This window comes from Eubalaena glacialis, chromosome 11 (assembly GCF_028564815.1).
Source record: "Eubalaena glacialis isolate mEubGla1 chromosome 11, mEubGla1.1.hap2.+ XY, whole genome shotgun sequence".
Lineage (NCBI taxonomy): Eukaryota > Metazoa > Chordata > Mammalia > Artiodactyla > Balaenidae > Eubalaena > Eubalaena glacialis.
In genome coordinates this window covers 74,981,012-74,997,470 of record NC_083726.1, presented here as the reverse complement: position 1 = coordinate 74,997,470, position 16,459 = coordinate 74,981,012, and the positions used below count along the sequence as shown (strand labels likewise).

At 35.4% G+C, this 16,459-nt stretch overlaps 1 protein-coding gene across 1 annotated transcript in view; it reads left to right on the top strand.

Annotated features, from left to right (window-relative positions):
• Window positions 1-9,888: 9,888 nt before the first annotated feature.
• REDIC1 (regulator of DNA class I crossover intermediates 1) overlaps window positions 9,889-16,459 on the top strand; it is a 74,901-nt gene continuing 68,330 nt past the window's right edge. The window contains 2 exon segments of the mRNA XM_061206063.1: window positions 9,889-9,921; window positions 14,378-14,516. Coding sequence (XP_061062046.1) covers window positions 14,411-14,516 — 106 coding nt within the window. The 5' untranslated portion in view covers window positions 9,889-9,921; window positions 14,378-14,410.

Below are 16,459 nucleotides of genomic sequence, written 5' to 3'. Positions count from 1 at the left end.
AGTTCCTTTAGGTGTAAGGTTAGATTGTTTATTTGAGATTTTTCTTGTTTCTTGAGGTAGTCTTGTATTGCTATAAACTTCCCTCTTAGGACTGCTTTTGCTGCATCCCATAGGTTTTGGATCATCATATTTCTGGTGTAATTTGTCTCTAGGTATTTTCTGATGTCCTCTTTGATTTCTTCAGTGATCTCTTGGTTATTTAGTAATGTATTGTTTAGCCTCCATGTGTTTGTGTTTTTTCGGTTTTTTCCCTGTAATTGATTTCTAATCGCCTAGCGTTGTGGTCGGAAAAGATGCTTGATACGTTTTCAAATTTCTTAGATTTACCGAGGCTTGATTTGTGACCCAAGATGTGATCTATCCTGGAGAATGTTCTGTGTGCACTTGAGAAGAAAGTGTAATTTGCTGTGTTCGGAAGGAATGTCCTATAAGTATCAATTAAAGCTATCTGGTCTATTGTGTCATTTAAAGCTTATGTTTCCATATTAATTTTCTGTCTGGATGATCTGTCCATTGGTGTAAACGAGGTGTTATAGTCCCCTACTATTATTGTGTTACTGTCGATTTCCTCTTTTATAGCTGTTAGCATTTGCCTTATGTATTGAGGCGCTGCTATGTTGGGTGCATATATGTTTATAATTGTTTTATTTTCTTCTTGGATTGATCCCTTGATCATTGTGTAGTGTCCTTCCTTGTCTCTTGTAACATTCTTTATTTTAAAGTCTATTTTATCTGATATGAGTATAGCTATTCCAGATTTCTTTTGATTTCCATTTCCGTGGAATATCTTTTTCCATCCCCTCACTTTCAGTCTGTATGTGTCCCTAGGTCTGAAGTGGATCTCTTGTAGACAGCATATATGTGAGTCTTGTTTTTGTATCCATTCAGTGAGCCTGTGTCTTTTGGTTGGAGCATTTAATCCATTCACGTTTAAGGTAATTATTGATATGTATGTTCCTATTACCATTTTCTTAATTTTGGGGGGTTTGTTTTTGTAGGTCCTTTTCTTCTCTTGTGTTTCCCACTTATAGAAGTTCCTTTAGCATTTGTTGTAGAGCTGGTTTGGTGGTGCTGAATTCTCTTAACTTTTGCTTGTCTGTAAAACTTTTGATTTCTCCATCGAATCTTAATGAGATCCTTGCAGGGTAGGGTATTCTCGGTTGTAGTTTCTTCCCTTTCATCACTTTAAGTATATGATGCCACTCCCTTCTGGCTTGTAGAGTTTCTGCTGAGAAATCAGCTGTTAACCTTTTGGGGGTTCCCTTGTATGTTATTTGTCCTTTTTCCTTTGTTCTTTTCAATAATTTTTCTTTGTTTTTAATTTTTGTCAATTTGATTACTATGTGTCTCAGCATGTTTTTCCTTGGTTTATCCTGTATGGGACTCGCTGCACTTCCTGGACTTGGTTGGCTATTTCCTTTCCCCTGTTCGGGAAGTTTTCGACTATAATCTTTTCAAATATTTTCTCAGGTCCTTTCTCTCTCTCTTCTCTTTCTGAGACCTCTATAATGTGAATGTTGTTATGTTTAATGTTGTCCCAGAGGTCTCTTAGGCTGTCTTCATTTCTTTTCCTTCTTTTTTCTTTATTCTGTTCTGTGACAGTGAATTACACCATTCTGTCTTCCAGGTCATTTATCTGTTCTTCTGCCTCAGTTATTCTGCTATTGATTCCTTCTAGTGTATTTTTCATTTCAATTATTGTATTGTTCATTTCTGTTTGTTAATTCTTTAATTTTTCTAGGTGTTTGTTCTTTAATTCTTCTAGGTCTTTGTTAAACATTTCTTGCATCATCTCAATCTTTGCCTCCATTTTTTTTCTGAGGTCCTGGATCATCTTCATGATCATTATTCTGAATTCTTTTTCTGGAAGGGTGCCTATCTCCACTTCTTTTAGTTGTTTTTCTGGGGTTTTATCTTGTTCCTTTATTTGGTACATAGTCCTCCGCATTTTCATTTTGTCTATCTTTCTGTGAATGTGGTTTTCCTTCCACAGCCTGCAGAATTGTAGTTCTTCTTGCTTCTGCTATCTGCCCTCTGGTGGATGAGGCTATGTAAGAGGCTTGTGCAAGCTTCCTGATGGGAGGGACTGGTGGTGGGTAGAGCTGGGTGTTGCTCTGGTGGGCAGAGCTCAGTAAAACTTTAATCTGTTTGTCTGCTGTTGGGTGGGGCTGGGTTCCTTCCCTGTTGGTTGTTTGGCCTGAGGCAACCCAGCAATGGAGCCTACACGGCTCTTTGGTGAGGTTAATTGCAGACTCTGGGAGGGCTCTTGCTAAGGAGTACTTCCCAGAACTTCTGCTGCCAGTGTCCTTGTCCCCACGGTGAGCCACAGTCACCCCCCGCCTCTGCAGGAGACCCTCCAACACTAGCAGGTAGGTCTGGTTCAGTCTCCTATGGGGTCACTGTTCCTTCTCCTGGGTCCCGATGTGCACACTACTTTGTGTGTGCCCTCCAAGAGTGGAATCTCTGTTTCCCCCAGTCCTGTCAAAGTCATACAATCAAATCCCGCTAGCCTTCAAAGTCTGATTCTCTAGGAATTCCTCCTCCCATTGCTGTACCCCCAGGTTGGGAAGCCTGACATGTGGCTCAGAACCTTCACTCCAGTTGGTGGACTTCTGTGGTATAAGTGTTCTCCAGTTTGTGAGTCACCCACCCAGCAGTTATGGGATTTGATTTTATTGTGATTGTGCCCCTCCTATCATCTCATTGCAGCTTCTTCTTTGTCTTTGGATTTGGGGTATCTTTTTTGGTGAGTTCCAGTGTCTTCCTGTCTATGATTGTTCAGCAGTTAGTTGTTCTTCTGGTGTTCTCGCAAGAAGGAGTGAGCACATGTCCTTCTAATCCGCCATCTTGAACCAATCTCTTTTTTTTTTTTTTTTTTTTTTGGTGAAAGCATTTAAGTTCTTCTCTCTTAGCAAATTTCAGTTATATAGTACAATGTTATCAACTATTGTTACCATGGTATACATTAGATCCTCAGACTGTAGTCATCTTGTAACTGAAAATCTGTACCATTTTTACAGAGCTTTCCCTATTTCCCCCACCCTTCAGTGACCACTTTTCTATTCTCTGTTTCTGAGTTTGAATTTTTTGTTTAGATTCCACATATAAGTGTTACCATGTGGTATTTGTCTTTCTCTGGATCATTTTACTTATGATAATGCTCTCCAAGTTCATCCATATTATTGCAAATGACATGATTTCATTCTTTTTAAAGGCTGAATGACTTTCCATTGTGTATATATATACCACATTTTCTTGATCCATTCTTTCATTGATGAACACTTAGGTTGTTTTTGTATCTTGGCTATAGTTAATAATGCTGCTATGAACATGTGACTAGAGCTATCGCTTTGAGATATGGATTTCTCTTTGGATATAGACCCAGAAGTAGTATTGCTGGATCATGTGGTAGTTCTATTTTTAATTTCTTGAGGAAACTCCATACTATTTTCCATAGTGGCTGCATCAATTTACGTTCCTACCAACAGTTTACAGGGGTTCCTTTTTCTCCACATCCTCCCCAGCATTCATCTTTTTTATTTTTGATAAAAGTAATCCTAACTGGTGTGTGGTGATAAATCATTGTGGTTTTGATTTGCATTTTCTTGATAATTGGTGATATTGAGCACTCTTTCATGTACCTGTTGGCCATTTGTATGTCTTCTTTGGAAAAATGTCTATTTAGGTCCTTTGCCAATTTTTAAGTTGGGTTATTTGGTTTTTTGCTATTGAGTAGTATGAGCTCCTTACATATTTTAGATATTGACCCCTTATCAGATATAAGATTTGCAAATATTTCTTCCCATTCCATAGGTTGCCTTTTCATTTTGTTGATGCTTTCCTTTACTGTGCAGAAGCTTTCTAGTTTGATGTAGTCTTACTTACTGATTTTTGCTTTTGTTCCTTATCCTTTTGGTGCCATATCCAAAAAATCACTACCAACACCAATATCAAGGAGTTTTTTACTCTGTTTTCTTCCAGGAATCTTATGGTTTTAGGTCTCACATTCCAGTGTTTAATTCATTTTGAGTTAATTTTTGTGTATGGTGTAAGATAGTAGTTTAATTTTATTCTTTTGCACATGGCTGTGCAGTTTTCCCAACACCATTTATTGAAGAGACTATCCTTTCTTTATTGTATATTCTTGATTGTCATAAATTAATTGACCATGTGTATGTACGTTTATCTCTGGGCTGTCTATTCTGTTCCATTTGTCTATGTGCCTGTTTTTATGCCAGTACCATACTGTTTGATTACCATAGCTTTGTAATGTTGTTTGAAATCAAGCAGTGTAATGCCTCCAGCTTTGTTCTTTCTCAAGATTGTCTTGGCTATTTGGGGTCTTTTGTGGTTCCATACAAATTTTAGGATTATTCCATTTCTGTAAAAGCTTTCACTGGAATTTTGATGGGGATTGCATTGAATCTGCAGATCACTTTGAGTAGTATGGACATTTAAATGATATTAATTATTTCAGTCCATGAGCACTGAATATCTTCCCATTTAGCTGTGTTTTTTGCAATTTCTGTCATCAGTGTCTAATAGTTTTTAGTATACAGATGTTTCATCTCCTTGGTTAAATTTATTAAGTATTTTATTCTCTTTGCTGCCATTGTAAATGGGATTGTTTTCTTAATTTTTCTTTCTGATAGATCGTTGTTAATGCATAGAAATACAAGTGATTTTTGTACATTGATATTGTATCCTGAAACATTACTGAATTTTTTAGTTGTAACAGTTTTTGGTGGAATCTTTAGGGTTTTCTATCTATAATATCATGTTATCTGCAAATAAAGACAATTTTACTTGTTCCTTTCTATTTTGGATGCTTTTTATTTCTTTTTCTTGCCCAACTGCTCTGGCTAGTATTTCCTTACTGTGTTGAATGAAAGTGGTGAGATTGGGTGCCCTTGTTCCTGATCTTAGAGGAAAAGGTTTTAATGTTTCACCATTGAATATTAGCTGTGGGTTGGAGTGGTAGATATGGAGTCCAAACCCTTTGCTCCTCAGGGAGAAGCTAGGAGTTGGGGGTTCTCTCCCAACTGTATGGCAATGTGCTAGGGTAGGGTTTATGGTAAGTGTGTCTCAGCCTTTCCTATTCATTTTAATGTGGAAATTTTATCATTTTTCCAATGTGAAGGAGTCACTCACCTAGTTTCTGGATCTCTTTCATAGGGAATACTCCAAGTGTAGCTGTACATTGGGTGTGTCTGTGCGAAGAGGGAAGCTTAGGAACCTCTTATATTGCCACTGTAAGGGAGCAAAATCTTCCACCCCAAAATGTCTCTTTGGCATGTGGATTATTTCAAGCTGAAAACATTCTAGGCCCAAAAGACTCAGGAAGAAACATTGACCTTCCTCCTAATTGCCTAAAAGAATTCAGATAGACGACCTGTTCCCAGAACAGAGCTATCATCAGAGATATCTGCAAATATCACCTAGGTGTGTTGTGGGAAAATTGGCAGGGCCTACAGATCAGAGTCCACTCTGTGTCCCATTGTCTGCATGGCCCAGCAAACATTTATGTACCAAACATTTGCTTTTCCATCTCCATATGAATTGCCTTTCTCCCCTTTGAAGTCCCAAACCACTACTCCCAACATCCTCTTTTGTCCTTAGCTGAAGATGGTATTAAAGGTGAGGACTTTAGCCATTTTGGTGAGTTACTCAGTTTTCCTGCATCTCTGTCATGTATACATGTTATTAAACTTTTGTTTGGTTTTCTCCTGTTAACGTGTCTCATGTCAATTTAATTCTTAGACCAGTTATAAGACCCTGGAAGGGCAGAGGAAAATTTCTTCTTCTCTGACACAATCTTGGTTAACCCTTGGGGGCAAAAACCAACTTTGCTGTCTTATTTTAATGTTAATCTAAGCAGAACCATTAGAAGCAACTATTAGGAATATATATATATATATATATATATACTTCCAACATGCACACACATAAATATATACATACAAATCCATACCTGACATAGCCAAATAAAAAAATCACTTTTTGATTGTCAACTATTTTAACTTTATTGTACAACATCTCTTTAGTGGACTTTGTACCCTTTGGCAGCCCAATATCTGAGCACCTTGTCTATGCCTTAGGTATTTCTCACTTTATGAATTTTGATGATGGGCACAGCCCACTTACCTCTATAGAATCTGGAAAAAAAAAAAAACAAAAACCCAGATACCTGTTTCAGCCTGTTTTGCTGCTAGTGAATGGGCATATGATATAAGCTCAGACCTTAATGTACTTGTCCTGTACCTTGAATCAGAGGTTAGTGACCCAAAGAAATAAGACCTACAGGGCACCTATTGTAGTTGCAGGCAGTTGTAGGATCTGCAGCAGCATTGAGTTTTCAGGGTTAGTAACGCCAGTGATGCCAGAAGAAGTTGTTGTTCATTGTCCAGGTGTAGAAATGGTGCAGTCAGTGGTGTCCAGTGTTCACCAGTGCCAGCAGTGGTGTCTTTATGAGACTAATCATGGCATAATTTTGACTGTGACCCCACAGCTGCCTCAGCTTCCTTGTTCTTGCCAGTTGCCAAATCTGCTTCCTCAACCCTCTTGGTAGGTCTATTGGCTATCCAATTTCCCCCCCCCCCTTTTTTTTATATCAATACTCAAAGAGAATTTATTTATTTTTTATTTTTATTTTTTTTAACATCTTTATTGGAGTATAATTGCTTTACAATGGTGTGTTAGTTTCTGCTTTATAACAAAGTGAATCAGTTATACATATACATATATCCCCATATCTCTTCCCTCTTGTGTCTCCCTCCCTCCCACCCTCCCTATCCCACCCCTCTAGGTGGTCACAAAGCACCGAGCTGATCTCCCTGTGCTATGCGGCTGCTTCCCACTAGCTAGCTATTTTACATTTGGTAGTGTATATATATCCATGCCACTCTCTCACTTTGTCCCAGCTTACCCTTCCCCCTCCCCAAGTCCTCAAGTCCATTCTCTAGTAGGTCTGCATCTTTATTCCCATCTTGCCCCTAGGTTCTTCATGACCTTTTTTTTTTTTTAGATTCCATATATAGTGTTAGCATAAGGTATTTGTTTTTCTCTTTCTGTCTTGCTTCACTATGTATGACAGTTTCTAGGTCTATCCACCTCACTACAAATAACTCAATTTCGTTTCTTTTTATGGTTGAGTAATATTCCATTGTATATATGTGCCACATCTTCTTTATCCATTTATCTGTCGATGGACACTTAGGTTGCTTCCCTGTCCTGGCTATTGTAAATAGAGCTGCAATGAACATTGTGGTACATGACTCTTTTTGAATAATTGTTTTCTCAGGGTATATGCCCAGTAGCAGGATTGCTGGGTCGTATGGTAGTTCTATTTTTAGTTTTTTAAGGAAACTCCATACTGTTCTCTATAGTGGCTGTATCAATTTACATTTCCACCAACAGTGCAACAGGGTTCCCTTTTCTCCACACACTCTCCAGCACTTATTGTTTGTAGATTTTTTGATGATGGCCATTCTGACCGGTGTGAGATGATATCTCATTGTAGTTTTATCCAATTTCCTTTTAATTTATTTTCTGTTTAAATTAACCAAAGATGCTTTCATTTCTTTTAACTAAGAATACTAACTGATGCAATATTCTTCTTTAATATAGGTAATTGAAAGTGACTATATCCAGTAAAACATTTAGACATAGAGTACTTACTGTTTACTAACATTGGGTGCCTTAATAATAGTCTAAAAAGTTCTGTTTAAGAAATTACCTTTGACTTATACATCAGGATCCTTTCTTACTTTCACTGTGGTTTAGTGATTAGTAAGCTGATCTAGCAATTGGTCTTGAATTCCTAATTAATTTTTTCTTAGGCAAATAGGAACAGGGATTATGTAGTACATAGAATTTGGTGAAAGTCATAAGATAATGTCCTGGATAATGGAAAATCAGCCTGGAATAAGTTCAGTTGGTTTATGCATATATTAAGACTGTATTTAGACTTTGACTTATCCCTAATTCTGTTGATCTTTATAATGTGGGAACTGCTTATACAATTGATATTTCTTTTTTCTCTTTATAATCTGGATTGTTTAGTGTTATTGCAGCTTCTATCACTTCTTATATTTCTGACTTTGGAAAGTCACTTTTCTCTCTGTGCCAAAGTTTTTTAAGTTTTGAAATGATGGAGAATAAACTAATCCCAAAGGTCCTCTCTAGCCTTAGCATTTAATGAGTTAATGAAGTGTAATTTGTTTCCTTTTTCTTTTCTAAAGTTTGAATGCCAACAGTACACTTATGCTGCATGGAGCAGAATAGATTGGATTTATTGTTCAGTGACCTCAAAATGGTCAATTTAAGACATACTATTGGGAAATATGTTAAAGAACAAGTTCAGTAAGTGGCAGAGGACTTCCCTGGTGGTGCAGTGGTTAAGAATCCACCTGCCAATGCAGGGGACACGGGTATGATCCCTGGTGCAGGAAGATCCCACATGCAACAGAGTAGCTAAGCCCATACGCCACAACTACTGAGCCTGCGCTCTAGAGCCCGTGAGCAACAACTACTGAGCACATGTGCCACAACTACTGAAGCCCACCCACCCTAGAGCCCATGCTCCGCAGCAAGGAAAGCCACCGCAATGAGAAGCCTGCGCACCACAACGCAGAGTAGCCCCCGCTCACTGCAAATAGAGAAAAGCCCGTGCACAGCAACAAAGACCCAACACAGCCAAAAATAAATAAATTTATTAAAAAAAAATAAAGTGTCAGAGTCGGGGGATATTCAGTAACTGTCATTCATGTAGTTTATGAAAAGCATTTGGAAAAATGAACAGCTTTGTATATTCACAGTTGGCATACTTGGCAGGCAGTAAAAGGCACTGGTTAAAAATTTTAAAGCTAGATTTCTTGGATTTGAATCCTGGTTCTACCACTTATTAGCAGTATGACCTTGGGAAAATTACTTAACTTCTCTGTGTCTTAGTTTCTTCATCAGTAAAATGGGGATAAAAATAGAACTTACCTTATAGAGTTGCTATGAAAATTAAATGAGTTTATACATGTAAAGATTCTGGAGTATCTAGAATGGTACAAGATTTATGGTACTCATTATTAGCAATTTTATTTTCATGTTATTATTACATAATCTCATATAGCTAAAATACATTTTGTTATTTTACTTATAATTCTTGCACAAATCTTGAATTTGAGAGCATAGTTTCATGTATATCCAAAAGATATATTGTGTAGATCTGACTATATTATCAATGTTTTATAGCGTTCTGCTATTATTAATAGAGCAAATATTTTATAACTGTTAAATACTGCATTACCATTGGGATTCAGTGCAGTTTTTGGCACAAAGATTATGTGGTTTGAAGCACATCCATAATGAATACCTGTTTTTTAAAGAAGTTGTGAGGTTTCAGGTACACATAGCTGATATATTAAGGCAACTGAAGTTGCTCTAATAATAAACTTAACATTTCCTTAGATCCTATATAGATTTTGATCTTCTCTCTATTCCATGTTGATTTCAGTAGAATATTGAAATACAAGGAAAGGCAAAGAAAATAGCAGTGTTGACCAAGAATATTGCTATCAGATGAGAATGTTTCAGTGATACATTCTTTCCAGTGCATTTGTTTCTCTACTTATCTTGTTTTTTATAACAGGCTTATTTTATGCTTAATTATTCATCATAGGTCTAGAGTCTTTTTTATTAGTTGTTGTATTTTCTATCTGGGAAAATTTTGTGAAGCAGTATATATACTTTACAAATAATTTAAGAACATTTTCACAGTTGTCACTACACTTTTAGATTTTAATTCCAAGTCTTCAATTCAGCTAAAATGGCAATTGTTTTAGAGACTATTTCTTTAATCATTATATGTTTTATCATGCTTCCCTTTTCAGGACCAGAGTTCTGATCAAGCAGGAAAGGAGAAAGCAAAAGGTAAAGAAAATATATTTTTATTGTGTCTCATAGCCTTATGAGAACAGTGATCTTTTGGAGCAGTTTTCCAAGGTTAATAAATTCACCTGAGTGAAACTGGAAGACCATCTTTCTTTAGTCTTCTTCCTTCTTGTAGATAGCTTAATTAGCTACCCATTTTGCTCAGGCAGAGAGTTAAGGATCATGATGATTCTTGTTGTCATCTAGTTCCAATATATCCCAAGTCTGATCACTTCTCACTAACTGTACTGTTAGCCCCCTGATCCACATCATTATCATTTATTGCCCAGAGTACTATAATGACCTTATAACCTATTTCCTACCTTTTTTAGTGTTTTTTTTAATTATTACATTGACTGTATTACATAGTAAAGTTGAGCATGTATACGCCTTGCAACTGAGCAGTATATATCCCAGAGAAACTTCCACAAGTGCACTTTATGTACATGCTTGTTTGAATCGTTGTTGTTAAGTAGCAAACAAAAAAAAAAAAGAAAGAGAGAAGGAGAAAGAGAGGAAGAAGAAGGACAGGGTACAGGGGAGAGAAAAGGGAGCACCCAAACATTCAGGAGCAGTAGAATGGTTAAGCAAATTGTGGCCTACCCAAGTAATGGTATAGCCATGAAATGTATCATCAGAATGTAATTAATGTAGATGAATCTCAAAAACAGAACGTTGAGCAAGTGAAGCAACTCACAGAAGAATACAAGCAGTGAAATTCCATTTACAAAAAGTTCCAAAACAGTAAAAATATGTTCAAAGGTGGTAAAATTTAAAGAAAAACAAGGGAGTGATTATGATATAAGCAGGATATTTGTTAACTCAGTGAAATGATACCTTATTGTAAGTTTAACTTGTATTTTCTTGATTACTAATGAAGCTGACTATCTTTTCATTCAGGTTTTCTGTTTTTTGGGGTTTTTTTTTAACATCTTTATTGGAGTATAATTGCTTTACAATGGTGTATTAGTTTCTGTTTTATAACAAAGTGAATCAGCTATACATATACATATATCCCCATATCTCTTCCCTCTTGTGTCTCCAGGTTTTCTGTTTCATGAGGTGCTTTTCCAAGTATTTAAAATTTTTTTTCTTTGGGTTCTTTGTCTTTTTCTTATTGTGTCTTTATACATTTAGAAATTCTTTGTCAGTTATATGTGTACTCCGTAGCTTTTATTTTTACTTTCTTAATGATATCTTTGAAGGAAAGTTCTTACTTATAATGTCATTGAATTTGTCAAAAAATTTTTTTGCTTTTTCTTTTACTCTTTTGTATTCTATTCTTCACACAGCTGTTAGTATGATTCTTTTTAAAACACAAACCAGAATTTATCATTTCCCTGCTTAAAAGCCTCAATTATTTTTCATTGCTTTTAGAATAAATCTGATTTAAACATATCTAAAAGGACCTGAAGGTTCTGCATCCTGCCTGCTTCTCTGACCTTATTTTTTACTACTCACCCTATTGTTCATTGTATTTCAACCACACTGAGCTTCCTTCTGCCACTCTTCTTCCCTTTCTCTGGAATATTCTCCCTTGAGATAGTTTTATGTCTGGCTTGTCAATCTTGGGTCTCAGCTAAAGTATTTCTTAGACTGGCTTTCTCTGATCACTACATCTAAATGCTCCCCACCCTCCAGTTACTCTCTCTTCAGTACTCTCTCTTATTCATCACTCTTTTCAAAGTCTGGTATTTTCTTATATATTTCTTGATTCTGTTCTCTTCCCCCACCCCCTATTAACATATATTCATAAAAAAAGGATCTTATCACTTTTATTCATTCTGTATCTCCTGTGCCTAGAATTGTGTGTAACATAGGCACTCAATAACTAAATAATCTATGAATGTAATCTGTACCCAGACTATTTTTCAAAAAATAATCTAACTCTATTTGGATCATTCTTTTGAATATTTATAAGAAAGAAAAAGACTCACGGCCCTTTCCCAAAGTGTTGATCTCTAGTCATGTCACTTTCTTATTCTTTGAAAATTTCATACCTTCCTTTGTCTCCTCAAGCCTCTCTTCCCCAACCCTATTCTTTATCCCTTCATACTCATTAGATGACCTTGTCTCATATTTCAAAGGAGATAGAAACTATCAGATGAGAATTATCTGAAATTTCTATCACCAGTTCTATAAATCATCTTATATCTTCACCCATCTTCTCTTTCCTTCCTGTAACTAAGGAAGTAGTTTCCTTTTGTCAAGGTCTCTCTATCTGTGATCTGGATTCCATTTACTTCTGCTTTCTCAGGGACCTCACTGCATCAATTACTTCACCCCTTTCTTGTATCTTCAACCATTCTGGGTCAACTGGAGGTTTTGCATCGATATCATACATACTCAATTCTCTCCTGTTGAAACAAGTAAAAGCTCTCTCTGGATCCTTTCCCTTTTCTGCTATGGCCCATCCCTCTTATCTCCCATTCGCTTCTCAGTACACTCCACTATACAGCTCTTGCTAATGCTGAAATTGAACTTCATGTTGTTCAATTCCAAGGATGTTTTTCAGTCCAACTTACTTTAGTATGTCATTATCTCCTGCAGTTTGCCATTACCTCCATCTTTTCTTTTTGTAGGTGTGTGAGATATAAACAAACCATTCAACACTTCATAAAGTGGATAGTCTCCATTTGGAGAACTGCACACTCCCTTTATCTTGAAACAAGCTCTTACCTTGCTTTCTTCAACACATTCTCCAGATTCTATTCCTGTCTCTCTAGCTGCTTCTTTTAAATGGCTATTATCAAGTTAAAAATTGATTATTTCCTGAGGTTTTCTAACTATCTTCTAATTATTTTCTATTTGTCTCTACCAAATGAAACTTGATAGAAAAATTGAGCCTAACCTTGTCAGGTAAATCAGTTAGTCACATACCTTTGTTCTTTCTGGGAACACAAAGATTAGAGGCTATCATGATATCTAGAGTATGAGGATTCGTTCTCTTCAGCACAGTGTCCCCTGAAATAAAGACTTACTTGCTTTGTAGATAGTCGTTGTCCTGTTCTTCCTTATTCCTAGAACCTTGTATTTCTATACTCTGGCTTACTCTTGACTCATCCATCTACCTTAGAAATAATTTCATAAGAAACCTTCCCTCTCCTCCTCTGCCTGACCTCCCACCACCTACCCATAGGTTGACTACCCTTTTGGGGTAGATTCTATAACATCTCGTATCACATTGTGTTGTAATTATTTGTGTCATTGTCTCTCTCGCCGTAGTCTTATTTATCACAAAGTATACTGCCTTAAGAAATAACATCTTAATTCTAAAATATCATCAATTATAAGATCCATAGTCAGTTTTTTCAAGGGGAAAAAATATTTACATCCTGAAGGTACTGTCATTTCATTGCTGAACCATAGTGTGATCTTTTCTAAGACATTTAAGTCCAATTTGGGATTGCAAATCACTGAAACAAATTATAAACAGATATGTTTATCTGTGGTTAATTTTGCATAACAACATGACATTTACTTTGTTGCTTGAGAACTGGTAAGTTTCTTACAATTCTTACAAGTTTTTTACAATCTTAAGTCTAAGTCTACAGTATAAAAGTCTATTATAATTAATGGTATTCTGAAAGGTTAATGTGAAAGAGCTTTAATTTCTTGGAAAAGCGATACTTCCTCTTTAGTTTTTTTGCCATCTTGGACCTTCCTCATTTTTGATATCTCACATTTATAATCACATTCATGGCAATGTATTATGAATTATTAATTTAAGAGAAGATGTTTTCGCAATTTGTTATAGTGTTAGTACATAGTAGTTGCTCAATAAATAAATTTTAAACAAATAAATGCCTTTGAACTTGGTAAATTAAGGATATAATCTGAAAGAAAAGAATGAAGATAAGGAAGAATAATTAAGTTCAAACAACCAAGAAGAAAATAAATGCTGGATGAAAAAAGATAATTATGTACAAGTCTGGTTTAAAAAAAAATTGTAGTCATGGAGGTATAACAAAGGGAATTAAATTGCCTTTGGCTGCAGATTATTTCTCACATAGCTGCTTTTTTCCCCCCCCTCTTCTCATCTCAGTTGACTTTTGATGGCACCCAGCTGAGAATATCTTTAAGGATTTTTATATCTATAGAATAGCACACTTTGTAGAAAAACAAATTTGTAGCCTGTCAGATTTGTTTTATCAGATTTTTTAAAACTTTCTACATTCAGATAATTTTTGATACCTGTGAATGGCTTTATAAAGTTCTGTTTTAAAAGTATTACATTTAACAAAAGAAAGATTATAAGAGGCTGTGAAATTTAGACTCTTTAGGCAAACTGCAAGTTATCATGATTGATTTTAATTTGTAAACATATAAAGTGTGTGTCACAAGAATATAAAAATATCAAGTCAATTATTTGATTGTATTATTGCTTTTTATTATTTATGATTCTGCCTGAAACCATATAGTTGCTGCAATAACTTTTTATTTATAATTACTTTAGGAATATTTTGAAAAGAAAAGGTTAAAATCAAAAATGGAATTACTGGGAGTTTCATCCCCTGTCAAAAATTCTACTGTCAGTTTAGACCTCCTTAACCTGTATATGGTAAATCAGATATCTTGCCAGAAGAAAACACCTGGTAAGTAAGTTTTTCTAATACCATTTTGTTTTGATTCTGATGTGATTATAAGATTTAGTTCTCTAATAGGTGTAATATTAGAACTCAAAGGATGTGGAAAGTAAACTAATTTTAAAACTTGGTTGCCTGGTTAAATAAGATTTGTTAATTTTTGCTTAAAATCTGTTGTTGTTTAATCCATTTACTTTTATTTTTAGGTTAAGTGTTATATAAAATTAATTTTATAAGGTATGGTTAGACTTATTACAGTGCAGCTGTTTCAGTTATTACATTATTCTGTCTAGGCAGATAGTTATCAAAGTTTAGCTAAAGAGCAGGAAATAAATGTATTTACTATCTTATACTATTTAGAGAATTTGTTTGAAAGGAAGAGCTGAAAGGATTTTTGTCTCAATGATCAGTTTCCTGTCTCGCAATATGAATAATTTCTTAGGCATTCCTGGGGTATTAACTATGATAGTCTAATAATTCAAAATAAAGTTCCTTTTGGCATGCACTTTGATTCTTTAAGTAAATAAAAAGTTTAATCAGAGTATTTTTTTTCTCTCTGAAGGGAACTTGTGTCTGATATTTAATTTTTAAAATAAATGCTAAAATGAGAGCTTAAAGAAGTAAGAGAGTTCATAAATGATGGATAGAAATTGATCATACTGTTCTTAGTATCCCCTCTTTTCCTTTCTCTGCCGTTTTTGTTTCTCCCTCCACAGATGGCAGTTTACACAAGTAAAAAACTTCTACTGTAGTAAAAGTAAATACGTTTTTCATGGACTTTGGGAATAAAAGCTTTTGTTGTAAATCTGTTTGTTGAATTTACCTTTTATTTTCTTCACATGTAATACAGTGTTACCAACTATAGTCACCACATTTTACACTAGATCTTCAGACCTTAATCATCATACAGCTCAAAGTTTGTGCCCTTTTACCAACCTCTCCCTATTTCCCCTACTCTCCAATCCCCAGCCCCTGGAAACCACTTTTCTACTCTGTGTTTCTATGAGTTTGACATTTTTTTTTTTAAGATTCTACATGTAAGTGATACCATGCCATATTTGTCTTTCTCTGTCTGGCTTATTTCACTTAGCATAATGTCTTCAAGGTCCATCCATGTTGTCACAAATGGCAGGATTTTCTTCTTTCTCAGGGCTGAAGAATATTTTATTTTATATATATACCACATCTTCTTTATCCATTCATCCATTGACAGACATTTAGGTTGTTTCTATATCTTGGCTATTATGAATAATGCTTCAGTGAACATGGGAGTGCAGATATGTCTTCGAGATCTTTTTTCATTTCATTTGGCTATATATCCTGGAAGGGGGATTGCTGAATCATGTGGTAGTTCTACTTTTAATTTTTTGAGGAACCTCCATTCTGTTCTCCATAGTGGCCGCACCAATTTATATTCCCACCAACAGTGCACAAGGGTTCCCTTTTCTCCACATTCTTGTCAACACTTGTTATCTCTTCTCTTTTTGGTAATAGTCCTTCTGACAGGTATGAGAAGATGTCTTATTGTGGTTTTGATTTGCATTTCCCTGATGATTAGTGATGTTGAGCACCTGTTGGCCATTTGTATGTCTTCTTTGGAAAAATGTCTATTCAGGTCCTCTGCCCATTTTTAAATTAGATTGTGTATTTTTTTGCTAATGAGTTATGTGAGTTCTTTATATATGGTGGATATTAACCCCTTATTAGATACATGATTTGCAGATATTTTCTCCCATTCCATAGGTTGCCTTTTCATTTTGTTGATGGTTTCTTTTGCTGTGCAGCTTTTTAGTTTAATGTAGTCTCACTTGTTTATATTTGCTTTAGTTGCTTTTGTTTTGGTGTCAAATCCAAAAAATCATTGCCAAGATGGATGTCAAGGAGCTTACCCTTTATGTTTTCTTCTAGGAGGTTTATGGTTTCGAGTCTTATAATTTTTACTTTTTTTTTTT